The 13039-nt window shown below is 56.0% G+C and overlaps 1 protein-coding gene across 2 annotated transcripts; it reads right to left on the reverse strand.

Annotated features, from left to right (window-relative positions):
• Positions 1-2047: 2047 nt before the first annotated feature.
• U2AF1L4 (U2 small nuclear RNA auxiliary factor 1 like 4) lies at positions 2048-6694 on the reverse strand. Of its 2 annotated transcripts, XM_037883313.2 has the most exons (9): positions 6610-6694; positions 6174-6261; positions 5904-5970; positions 5596-5645; positions 4905-5003; positions 4570-4703; positions 3451-3546; positions 2944-3074; positions 2048-2184 (listed from the first exon to the last, which is right to left on the reverse strand). In XM_037883313.2, the coding sequence occupies exons 1-8, from the start codon at positions 6651-6653 to the stop codon at positions 2990-2992; spliced, it is 663 nt and encodes a 220-aa protein (XP_037739241.1). In that variant the 5' UTR covers positions 6654-6694; the 3' UTR covers positions 2048-2184; positions 2944-2989. The 2 variants fall into 2 exon arrangements, with proteins under 2 accessions (XP_037739241.1, XP_037739243.1); XM_037883315.2 differs by lacking the exon at positions 3451-3546.
• Between the last annotated feature and the right edge of the window lie 6345 nt (positions 6695-13039).

A 13039-nucleotide genomic window follows, 5' to 3' on the forward strand; every position in this document is an offset into this window, starting at 1 on the left:
CGGAAGATTGTTTGTTTAGCCCCAATAAACCCATCCAATTGCCTGCAAACGGGACTCTGGACAGCTATTTTCCGGCAAAGTGGGTCTGGGAACTGAGAGGGAGGAGGGAGCTGGACCCCCGCCAACATACATACGTTTGCTTTAACTTGTAAATAACTCGCTTACTCCTAATTAATAGATGGCTGATCCTGTAATAGACTATAGGCATCCTCTTTGGGGGAAGATCTAGGCCAGTTGTTTTCAACCTTTTTTTCATCTGCAGACCCCTAAAAAAGTTTGAATGGAGTTTGGATAGTCTGCGGCCCACACGACATCTGTGGACACAGGCTGAAACCCACTGAAATAGGGTCCCATGGATCTGGGGTGAGCAGTCTCTTGGGACCGGACGTGACCTGAATGTGTCAGTGACCATTGATCACTAAGTCCAGCTTGTCTGGGTGGCGAGACAGAAAGAGTCCCAGACAGTCTGTGGGTTCTCCAATGGTGAGACGGGTGCCACGATCCAGGCGCTCTCATCTGTTACTGGATCAGGGAAATCTAATTACAGACCACACCACCAGCCTGGGGGTATCTGCTCTGCTTGTGACAATCTGTGGGAGCCACCTGGGACAGCGTGACAGTTAAACACCCACCCCAGAGTCGTAACAGGCCAGCTTTGTGACAAGTTTGGAGATGCGCTGCTGGGAAGTGCTAGCTAAAAGCAAAGGTTTATAATTACCCAGCTCGTTAGATCCCCAAACCCGGTTCATCGAGCGCCCAGTCCCCGCAGTCACTACATGCAGTTCACACTTACTGCAGCAGGTCGTTTTAAAGGCCAAAGGTTTTTTTCACGTCTGGCTCCAGCCTACTGAAAGGCGTTTTCTTGAAGAAAGAAGAAACCCTTGGAAAATATTGTGTTTGTGCCTTGTTATCAGAACTGCCCTTGCTACTCCTGGGGGAATTCGGCACCAAAAAATTAAAAATTCTGCACACAATGTTTTAAAATTCTGCATAACACAATACAATCACACCAGGTTCAATTATTTTTGGTCATTTATTTCAAAATACCTGTCAGCAAGTAAGTTTGTAACCCTACAGACAACAGAAAATATTCAGGAAATGTTTTTTGACAAATAGATTCCTTACTAGGCATATTAATACAGAACTCTGAGTAATAATTCATTTAAAACTACAATACAGAACCGTATTTCCCGCACCCCTCAGAAGCGGTGCAAAAGCTTGGGGGAATCCGGTGTAACGGAGTTGCTGAGGGAGAGGGAAGTAAATTGCTGGGAAGGAGCCTACGTGTGAACTTGGAGGGGTTTTTTTGGGGGGTGGGGAGGTACTGTTCAGGAGATTCCCTCATGCAGACCCTGGCTGACCCCGAGCCTCTCCCATTCAGTCAGGCACATCTGCCCCATCCCCATGTGTTCTTGCACCCCTATGTGTCCCTCCACCACCACTCAAGACACCCACTACCCCCATCCCCAAGTGGCCCTGCACCCCTCCTCTGTCCCTTTGTGTCCCTGTACCCCTTCCCCATCCCCATGTGTCTCTCTGCTCCCACCCAACCTCTCCCGTCCCTATGTAGCTCTGTCCCCCACCCCCCCCATCACCATGTGGCCCTGCACCTCCCTCCCCACTATGGCTCTGTGCCTCCACTCCCATTGAGCCCCTGCCCCAGTCTGTCCTCCCCCACTAGCCCTTGTGAGCCCCTGTCTGACCCCCCAGCACCCCACACGGTCTGTCTCCCCACAGCCCCTGTCTTCTGGCCTGGCCTGGCAGGCACTGTGCAGAAGGACGGCTCTTACTCTGCCCTCACTGGTGGGGAGCTGCAGCTTTGTTCTAGCACCACAGCGCCCTCTGGTGGGCAAAAGGCAGCACTGCAGCAAGAAAACAGCAGCAGCTTCTTTCTGCTCAAACCGTTGGCGATCTGCAGGACTCGTTAATTGTGCGCACACGAAGTAGTGCACGATCCCCCAGAGTAACCTGGCAGCGAAACACGACTCCGGTGTACAAAGCGTGGATGCAGAACCAAGGAAAAGCAGCCGGCCCGGTTTTCTAACATCGTTAAAAAGGTCAAAATGCAGACGCTGATTCGGTGGCTGAGCCGCTCGACAGCTGGGGAAATAGCCAGGCCCGGAGACAGGCAGGGTCCTGCTTAGCCAGGGGAAGCACCAGGCTCGGCGGGAAGGTCGGACGTAGCTGCAAGACAACACATTTTACAGGAACGAAGCTCGTTTCGGGAACGGAACTCAACAGGACAAATGCAAACCAAGACTCAGTTCCCCTCCTGCGCTCCCTGCCTTGTGTAAGGCTCCCCACCCCACGCCCTGCAGCACAGTGCCCCCCACCCTGCAGCATGGCCCCCCCGCCCCCCAGCATGGCACGCCCCCTGCTATGCCCCCCACCCCACGGCACGGTGCCCTCTGTCAAGCCCCCTGCCCTGCCGCATGGCACCTCCTGCCATGCCCCCCACCCCATGGCACAGCCCCCCACTCCCCGCAGCACAGCACTCCCTGCCATGCCTCCAACCCCTCAGCACGGTGCCCCAACCCCGCTCCCTGCAGCACAGCACCCCCTAATGGTCCGCTCCCCCCTCCCCATGGCAATGCGCCTCCTGCTGCCAATCGACCTAACCCCTAGTTCATGCTGCAACCAGAGTGAAGGAGACAGGAGTGGGGTGGATCATGCCTAGTGTATTCCAGCTCTCATCATCACATCCCACACAGGTGGAGGGACAAAGTTCAGACCATCACTCCCTGAGCACTGCTCCCCAGATGCCTGGGCGCTATCGACTCCACAGCTGGGGACAGGCCCCCCCAATACAATCATGGGCTACGCAGGGTTAGACTTTTAGCAGAATGTAAATAGAGAGGGGCCTTAGGGATCCCCAAACCCTCCCACTGTGGGGGCTCCAGCTGCCGCACTTCCGCTGGGTCTGTGGCAGGTCGGGGGGCTGACCTGGTGGCTGGGGGAGGCTAGGGAAGGCAAGGAGCCCGGGGAGGGGTCAGAAGCGTCCATAGCGATGGTCAGGTGAGCGCTGGCGTTTCTTGCCCCGGGGCCGGTCGTGGGAGCGCGAGGGGGATGGGGCTCTGGGGGAGAGAACAAAGTCAGTATGGCCATGGCCAGACCCCAGGGGGTGCTGCGTCACCCCCCTGCCCCTAGAGCTCCCCCGGCACCCCCAGGGGGCGCTGCGTCACCCTCTCTTCTCTCCTGAGCTCCCTCTCGGGGGCACTGCCCCTCAGCCCCTATACCTCCCCCTGCCATCATCATTCACCCAGCACCCCGACCCCTGCTACCCATTCTGCCCCAGCACCCCACAACCTCATTTGTACAGCCCAGGGACTTTCCTACCCTGCCCCCGCAGGACCCCTGCGCCCCCCTGCTCCGGGACAGCAGCTGACACTGCAGAGCTGCCCCCGCCCTCCAGTCACGCCCCAGGAGCCCAGGCCCCCTGCCCCCACTCACCGCCGGCGCCGGCTCTGCCCGTAGAGCTGCCGGCGCAGCTCTCGGGATATCGGCCGCAGGTGCATGAAGTTGCAGAACCCTCCACGCGTGCACTCCCTGGGGGGCAGAGGGCAAGGGGGTGACGGTCGGCGATGGGGGCACCTTGTGGCAGCTGGTGCTGCACAGGGGGCACTGAACCTGAAGGGTTAACGGGGCCGGGGTACCTGGTGGGTACCTGCCTGAGGAGAGGGATCCCCAAGGGTTAACGGGGCCCTGGCACCTGGTGGGTACCTGCCCGGGGAGAGGAATCCCCAAGGCTCTCAGTTCCCTCCCTGCGCGGCCACACAGCTGCCTATTAAGTGCCACGCAGGTGCTTAGGCTAAGGCAGGGAGAGATGCTTCTCCCCAAGGCCCAGACCTCCCCCGGCCCCGAACCTGCCGCGGCTGGGGGACAGGCGCCATGCCCCGCCCCGCCCGGACCTGCTGCAGCTGAGGGAGAGGCACCTCTCCCCGCCAGCCCAGGTGCTGCTGTGGGGACAAAGAGATGGGGGGAATCTTCTCTCCCCACGATAGCCCCAGGGAGCCCCAGGGGACAAAGAGATGGGGGGAATCTTCTCTCCCCACGGTAGCCCCAGGGAGTCCCACTGCACCCCAAACTCCTCCTCATCTCCAGCCCCACCCCAGAGCCCACACTCCCAGCCCCCCAACCCTCTGCCCCAGCCCTGAGCCCCCTCCCACACTCTGAATCCCTCAGCCCCACCCCGCCACATGAATTTTGTTAAGTGCGCCAATATGGAGGGGATGTGTCACACAAAATTCATTCCGCACATGGGTGGAAAAAATGAGAGGGAACACTGCCAAGGGTTAATGGGGTCTGGGCGCTCTGTGGGTACTTGTTGGGGAGGGGAGGTCCCCAAGGGGTTAATAGGACCAGGGAGCCTGGCGGGTACTGGCCTGGGGAAAGGGGGGTCCCTGAGGGGTTAGAGGGCTGGGGTGACGGGCAGGTACCTTCCTGGGGAGAGGTGATCCCGAGGGATTATGGGGCCTGGGCGCCTAGCAGGTACCGGCCAGAAAGGGGGATCCCTGAGGGGTTAACGAGGGCTGAGTCCCAGAGGTGCCATCCCTGTGTCCGGTCACTTACCCCATCTCGTACCGGCGGCAGCAGGACTCGCGAAAGTCGGTGACTGGGGATAGCTCGGCCCGCACGGCCTGGCCGTTGAACCAGCGATTGTTCAGCTCCCCCACGGCCCTCTCGGCGTCCTCCTCCCGCCGGAACTGGGGAGGAACGAGAGTCAAAAGGGCCTGCTTCTAGGGGGTGCTGGCCCTGATCCGGCCCCAGGGCGGGTACTGGCTGGCTTGGGGAGGGTGGGAGGAATGGGGCACAGGGCCTTTCCCCTCTAGGGGGCGCTGGCCCTGATCCGGCCTCAGGGCAGGGCCTGGCTGGTTCAGGCGAGGGACGGGGGCGCTGGCGGTTACCTTGACATAGACATTGCCGACCAGGTGGTCCCCGAGGTTGTCACAAACGTTCATCTCCTCTATCTCCCCATACTTCTCCTCCAGCTCCGTGAAGACCTCCTGGCACAGGGACAGAATGAGCTTCATGGGGCGAATACCCAGCGACACTGCACAGAGACAGCTCGCCTGGCCCTGGGATGCAGCCACCTCTGGGGCAGGGCAGCTGGGGGACAGCCGCACATAATGCTATACAGGGACGGGTCGCCTGGCCCTGGGATGCAGCCACCTCCGGGGCAGGGCAGCTGGGGGACAGCCCAAATAATGCTGCACAGGGACGGGTCGCCTGGCCCTGGGATGCAGCCACCTCTGGGGCAGGGCAGCTGGGGGACAGCCGCACATAATGCTGCACAGGGACGGGTCGCCTGGCCCTGGGATGCAGCCACCTCTGAGGCAGGGCAGCTGGGGAACAGCCGCACAGTGATACCACATCAGGATGGCTTGCCTGATGTGAGATGCATTCAGGATTTCTGGCTTCTATTCCCAGCTCTGGGAGGGGAGTGGAGTTTGGTGGTTGTAGAATGGGGGGAGCTGGGAGCCAGGACTCCTAGGTTCTATCCTAGCTCTGGGAGGGGAGTGGGGCCTAGAGGTTAGAGCTGGGAGGGGGGAGCCAGGACTCCTGGGTTCTATTCCTAGCTTGCTTTCAGTGACTTACCTCAAAGAAATTATCATAATGCTCCTGCACTTCCACATCGCTGACATGACCTGGAGGAGAGAGACACAGACTCACTACGCTGTCGGACAATGGGCAAGCTGCGTGCGGTACCCCCTGTGCCTCCTGTCGCCAGGAGTGAGGGGCATCTCCAGAGGGAGGCAACGAGCTTCCTCACAAGCAAGGCGGTGCCCAGGACCATGGACAGAGACCCAACAAGGGCGTTAAAGGACAGGGAGGGCTGGGAGGCCGTGCACTTCCCCAGACCGTGTCTCATGCAGCTGGGCCAGGAGGGGGTATCGGGTACTCACAGTGCGAGCCGTCTGCTGACTGGGCCGTGTTCTGCGGGTTCCGATACAGATTCAACAGGACGATGGTCTACAAATGGAGATGGAGACACAGTGAGGTGTCCGTGTTCCCCAGCTGCCCCCCGCCCAAAGATGGCCGTGTCCCAGCGCCAGGTGAGCAGTCCCCATGTGGCGTTATGTGTGGCTGTTCCCCGCCCGCCCCGCCCCGCCCCAGAGGTGGCAGTATCCTGATCCTCCAGACTCTGCGCCCCGGAGCCCCACTGCCAGGCTCACCTGGCTGAAGGTGGGTCTGTTGTGGAGGCGGGAACACCTGTCTCCATGCCGACAAGCCCCGATCTTAAAGTAAAAAGAGCAGTTAACCCTGGAAAAGGGCCAGAGACGTTTAGTGAGCGAGGGGCTGGTGGTGCCAGCAACCCCCAGAGTGCCTGGGACCCAGGAGTCCTGACTCCCAACCCCCCAGCCAGGGAGAGAACCCAGGAGTCCTGACTCCCAGCCCCCCCCCCGATCTCCCAGGCAGGGAGAGAACCCAGGAGTCCTGACTCCCAGCCGCCCCCAACCCCCCAGCCCAGGGAGAGAACCCAGGAGTCCTGACTCCCAGCCGCCCCCCAGCCAGGGAGAGAACCCAGGAGTCCTGACTCCCACCCCCACAGCCAGGGACAGAACCCAGGAGTCCTGGTCATCTGACCTTTGCCTCCCTCCCCCCACTCACTTGTCTTTCTCGGTGCCGAAGATGGAGGCCAGATACTCGGCCATCTTCCCTCTTCCACCCGCCCCGGGGCACGCTGGGAATTGTAGTCCCCACCCCATAGGCCCCCGGACAGACTGGGCGGTTGGCTTGTACTGAGCATGCGCATTCGGACCGAGCATGCTCAGTAACACCTGCTGAAGCCGCTGCCCTCGCTCTGCCCTTACTTGGAGTGGGGAGGATGGGCAGGGTCGGGGACGGGGGAGTGAAGCAGCTGGAGGCAGGGGCAGGAGAGGGGCCGGGCGGAACAGGACCCGGGGGTTCAGCCCAGGGATGAGGTTCAGCCCAGAGAGTGGCAGGGGGCAAAGCCCTGGCATGGGGGAGGGGCACCTGCTGGGTTTGCAAAAATAGGGTGCAAGCATTTTTTAAAAAATTTCCCCTCTCCCAGGCCAGCACGTCGCAGCACCTGCTGCCCAGGGCTGCGCTGTGCCAGGCGCCCCGGGCAGCTCGCCCGCCCCAAGCATGGTTCTTTTGGTAACAAGTCAGGGGGACGTGGCCCTCCCGGCTCCCCCGGCTGAGACACACTGTCACAGTGTTTCAAGCAATATGAAAATGTTTTTGTTGCAGCCCATATGCCTGGGTCCTCACACCACTATGGGTAGCACACCCTGGGACCGCGAACATCCCCACTGTAATGTCAGGAAGGTGAGGGAGACAATGCTGAGTCTGGAAGTTCAGCTCTCCTGAGAACATGTGTAACCCTGACAGACCCCAGTTGTCGTCAGGTGGGATCGAACCTGGAGCCTCTACACATGAGCTAAAAGCCACCTGGCTGTTAGCTAAGGCTGTAGAGCAGACTCATTTTCTCTCACTCTCTCTGTAAGTCAGGGGTTCTCAAACTGGAGATAAGGACCCCTCAGGGAGTCGCGAGCTGTCAGCCTCCACCCCAAACCCTGTTTTGCCTCCAGCATTTATAATGTTAAATATATAAAAATGTGGTTTTAATTTATAAGGGGGGGGTGCACTCAGAGGCTTGCTGTGTGAAAGGGGTCACCAGTACAAGACTCTGAGAACCACTCCTCTAAGTGGTCTCAGTGCCACTAGATGGGACAGAACAGCACACCCAGGAGGTGTGTGGGTTACACACGTACAGCAGAACCGCAGAGTTACGGACACCGCGTGAAGTTATCTTTGAAAACTCATGGCAATCGGGGGAGGTCCCGGACGACTGGAAAAAGGCTAATGTAGTGCCCATCTTTAAAAAAAGGAAGGAGGAGGATCCTGGGAACTACAGGCCAGTCAGCCTCACCTCTGTCCCTGGAAAACTCATGGAGCAGGTCCTCAAGGAATCAATTCTGAAGCACTTAGAGGAGAGGAAAGTGATCAGGAACAGTCAGAATGGACACACCAAGCGAAAGTGATGCCTGACTAATCTAATTGCCTTCTATGATGAGATAACTGGCTCTGTGAATGAGGGGAAAGCAGTGGATGTGTTATTCCTTGACTTTAGCAAAGCTTTTGCCGCGCTCTCCCACAGTATTCTTGCTAGCAAGTTCAAGAACTATGGGCTGGATGAATGGACTATAAGGTGGATAGAAAGCTGGCTAGATTGTCGGGCTCAACGGGTAGTATCAAGTGGAGTGCCCCAAGGGTCGGTCCTGGGGCCGGTTTTGTTCAATATCTTCATAAATGATCTGGAGGATGGTGTGGATTGCACCCTCAGCAAGTTTGCAGATGACACTAAACTGGGAGGAGAAGTAGATACGCTGGAGGGTAGGGATAGGATACAGAGGGCCCTAGACAAATTGGAGGATTGGGCCAAAAGAAATCTGATGAGATTCAACAAGGACAAGTGCAGAGTCCTGCACTTAGGACGGAAGAATCCCATGCACCTCTACAGACTAGGGACCGAATGGCTCGGCAGCAGTTCTGCAGAAAAGGACCTCGGGGTTACAGTGGACAAGAAGCTGGATATGAGTCAACAGTGTGCCCTTGTTGCCAAGAAGGCTAACGGCATTTTGTATATAAGCAGGGGCATTGTCAGCAGATCGAGGGACTTGATCGTTCCCCTCTATTTGACATTGGTGAGGCCTCATCTGGAGTACTGTGTCCAGGTTTGGGCCCCACACTACAAGAAGGATGTGAAAAAATTGGAAAGCGTCCAGCGGAGGGCAACAAAAATGATTAGGGGACTGGAACACGTGACTTATGAGGAGAGGCTGAGGGAACTGGGATTGTTTAGTCTGCGGAAGAGAAGAGTGAGGGGGGATTTGATAGCTGCTTTCAACTACCTGAAAGGGGGTTCCAAAGAGGATGGATCTAGACTGTTCTCAGTGGTGGCAGATGACAGAACAAGGAGCAATGGTCTCAGGTTGCAGTGGGGGAGGTTTAGGTTGGCTATTCGGAAAAACTTTTTCACTAGGAGGGTGGTAAAACACTGGAATGGGTTCCCTAGGGAAGTGGTGGAATCTCCTTCCTTAGAGGTTTTTAAGGTCAGGCTTGACAAGGCCTGGCTGGGATGATTTAGTTGGTGTTGGTCCTGCTTTGAGCAGGGGGTTGGACTAGATGACCTCCTGAGGTCCCTTCCAATCCTGATATTCTATGATTTAAGGGAGGGGTTCATAACTCTGGTTCTTTCAAAAGTTTACAACTGAACATTGGCCTAATGCAGCTCTGAAACTTTACTAGGCAGAAGTAATCATCTTCATTGAAATGAAACAAGCACAGGCAGTTTCCTTACCTTGTCAGGTCTTTGTTTAAACTTGCCCTTTGTTTTTTAGTAATTTGCGTTTAACACAGCACCGCACTGGATTGGCTTTTTTTTTTTTTTTTTGGTCTCTGCTGCTGCCGGATTGCGTACTGCTGGTTCCCACTGAGGTGTGTGGTTGGCCGGTCAGTTCATAACTCTGAGGTTTGACTGTAGTAAAAGGGCAGGTTTACATCACATGTGGGCAGTGAACAGGCCGAGGCTGAGATCAAAGAGGAATCTTCACATTAAAACCCAAATTTTCCCTCTTGAGCTCAGTCCTAACCCACAGCCGGCAGCCCACTGCTATCACAGCTGTCTGCTCCACACCCAACAGCTCTGCCAGTGCTGCTCAATCCTGGTCTGCAGCCCCTGCTATCCCAGCCCTGGACTGCTCCCCTCGCACCAGCTCTGCCAGTGCCCCTCACTCCAGATCCACAGTCCCCTGCTATCCCGGTCCTGGGGTCCATCCTCCCCCACCAGCTTTGCTGGAGGCCCTCAATCCTGACCCACAGCCCTCCGTTGTCCAGCCCTGCATTCCTCGCACAGCTCTGCCAGTGCCCCCCCAAAGCCTGACTGAGCACCGTCTCCACTCCTTTCAGGGGCTGGAGTCCTGCTCTAACCCTGTGCCATAGACGGGGGATGTGGGGCGACGCTGAGTCACAGGAATGTTGAGGCCTGTCGCTGACAGGGTCTCACTGCACCCCCCACCCTGACCCCAGCCAAGGCCATCACAGAGTGGGCTGGGGGCCAGCTGTGAGCGCTGGGTTCTGGGGCTGGCAGGGAATGCAGAAGAGGGATTTAAGGGGGAGGATGGTGTGTGGAGCTGGAGGGGGGTGGGTCACAGGAGGGCAGATCTGACGGGGGAGCTGAGGACATGTTTGGGGAGATGGGTACCTGTGAGGGTGCAGCAATGGTTGGGTTTTGCCAGCAGGTGGCGATAACGCTCTGTCTGCAGAACCCAGTTGGGTGCAAAGAGAAGCCAGGGAGAGCTCTGCAAAGATGGGGGTGTGTTAGTCTAGGGGGGTGAGAACAGGTGTGAGGGCCCAGAGGAGCTTGGTTTTGAAGCAGAGAGAAGAAAACAGGATTTTAGAACCAGAACGGGCTGGGCTGTTCTGAGAGACAGAGCACTGGGGTTTCATTCAGGAAACTTTCAGGGGGTGTGTCAAGGTTTCCTCATCACTCTGAACTCTAGGCTACAGATGTGGGGACCCGCATGAAAGACCCCCTAAGCTTATTCTTACCAGCTTAGGTTAAAACTTCCCCAAGGCACAAATTCCTTTCTTACCTTGGGACCGCTGCCACCATGTCAGGGTTCCCTCCCCACTCTGAACTCTAGGGTACAGACGTGGGGACCTGCATGAAAGACCCCCCAAGCTTATTCTTAGCAGCTTAGGTTAAAACTTCCCCAAGGCACAGATTCCTTTCTTGCCTTGCGATCGCTGCCACCACCAAGTGATTTAACAAACAATCAGGGAAGGGACCACTTTGGAGTCCTATTCCCCCAAAATATTCCCCCAAGCCTACACCCCCTTTCCTGGGGAAGGCTTGAGCATATATCCTCACCAATTGGTTACAAAGGGACTACAGACCCAAACCCCTGGGTCTTAGAACAATGGAAAAATCAGTCAGGTTCTTAAAAAGAAGGATTTTATTTAAAGAGAAAAAGGTAAAAGAATCACCTCTGTAAAATTAGGCTGGTAGTTAACCTTACAGAGTAGCAGAAAATTCAAAGAGCACAGAGGAACCCCCTCTAGCCTTAGTTTCAAAGTTACAACAAAACAGGGATAAACCTCCCTCAGCAAAGGGAAAATTCACAAGTTGAGAAAACAAAGGTAAACTAATACGCCTTGCCTGGCTGTTACTTACAAGTCTGAAATATGAGAGGCTTGTTTAGAAAGATTTGGAGAACATAGATTGATGTCCGGTCCCTCTTAGTCCCAAGAGCGAACGGCCACAGAAACAAAGAACCCAAAAACAAAACCTCTCCCCACCACCAGATCTGAAAGTATCTTTTGTCCCCATTGGTTCCTTTGGTCAGGTGCCAGCCAGGTTACTTAAGCTTCTTAACCCCTTACAGGTAAGGAGGAATGTAGGCTACCCCTATGGTTATGACAGGGTGTCTGGTGACTTTCCTTTAACCACCTCCTCCAGGAGCCATTTGGTGCCCATGGAGCAGAGAGATTTCTGTGGAAGCCCTCAGCCCTGCAAACCAGCTGGGATTTGCAGGGTCCCGGTGCAGAGACAGCCTGTGCCAACTAAATCACAAACACCCACTGGCCGGAGTACCAGCTATTCTGTTCCCACTTGTTTTTGTTGCACCAACAGTCCCTTCCCCGCAGGGAAACTCCCGTCTCAGGGCAGCATCAGACACAACAAGCAGGTGACCTGGCAGGAACCTAGGGATTGCAGGCCTGGGTCAGCCCAGGGAGGTCTGGGGGTAGGGGTTGGTGTCTGAGGTACATGCTGGGGGAGCCTCAGGCGTGGGTTTGGGGTTATTTCCTTGTTTCACCCCCTGGCAGGTGACCAAGTCTGTTTGTTTGCAGGAAGCTCCTTTGCTTTTCACATCCCTAGTCTGATGCTTCCTTCCCTTCCCTGGAAAGACAAACCAAGGGCATTTCTAGCAGGGATAGGTGGTTAAGAGGAGGCGTCAGGGCCGGGTGGGAAGATAGTCTCAGAGTGAGCAATGGGGCCAGTTGTTCTGTGGGCCATTGGGTAGCAGGTACAGTTGCGGGTTGGACCCCCCTGCCCCGGGATGGAGTTTTCATAGAATATCAGGGTGGGAAGGGACCTCAGGAGGTCGTCTAGTCCAACCCCCTGCTCAAAGCAGGACCAACACCAACTAAATCATCCCAGCCAGGGCTTTGTCAAGCCTGAGCTTGAAAACCTCTAAGGAAGGAGATTCCACCACCTCCCTAGGTAACCCATTCCAGTGCTTCACCACCCTTTAATGAAAAAGTTTTTCCTAACATCCAACCTAAACCGCCCCCACTGCAACTTGAGACCATTGCTTCTTGTTCTGTCATCTGCCACCACTGAGAACAATCTAGATCCATCCACTTTGGAACCCTCTTTCAGGTAGTTGAAATCAGCTATCAAATCCCCCCTCACTCTTCTCTTCTGCAGACTAAACAATCCCAGTTCCCTCAGCCTCTCCTCGTAAATCATGTGCCCCAGCCCCCTAATCATTTTCGTTCCCCTCCGCTGGACTCTCCAATTTTTCAACATCCTTCTTGTAGTGTGGGGCCCAAGAGCTGTGACTGAGGCTACCTGATTGTCTGCCTAAAAATTTTGTACGTGCTCTTGTTACAAGTAACACCTAAGGCTTTCTTCAGGCAACTAACAGAAGTTACTAGATCGTAGGCCCTGGTTCTCATGTGGGACTTCAATCACCCTGATATCTGCTAGGAGAGCAATACAGCGGTGCACAGACAATCCAGGAAGTTTTTGGAAAGTGTAGGGGACAATTTCCTGGTGCAAGTGCTGCAGGAACCAACTGGGAAGAATTAGTAGGGGAAGCAAAAGTGGATGGGAACCTGTGAGGCAGTGACCATGAGATGGTCGAGTTCAGGATCCTGACACAGGGAAGAAAGGAGAGCAGCAGAATATGGACCCTGGACTTCAGAAAAGCAGACTTTGACAACCTCAAGGAACTGATGGGCAGGATCCCCTGGGAGAATAACATGAAGGGGAAAGGAGTCCAGGATT

The sequence above is a fragment of the Chelonia mydas genome, chromosome 24, assembly GCF_015237465.2.
Source record: "Chelonia mydas isolate rCheMyd1 chromosome 24, rCheMyd1.pri.v2, whole genome shotgun sequence".
NCBI classification, from domain to species: domain Eukaryota; kingdom Metazoa; phylum Chordata; order Testudines; family Cheloniidae; genus Chelonia; species Chelonia mydas.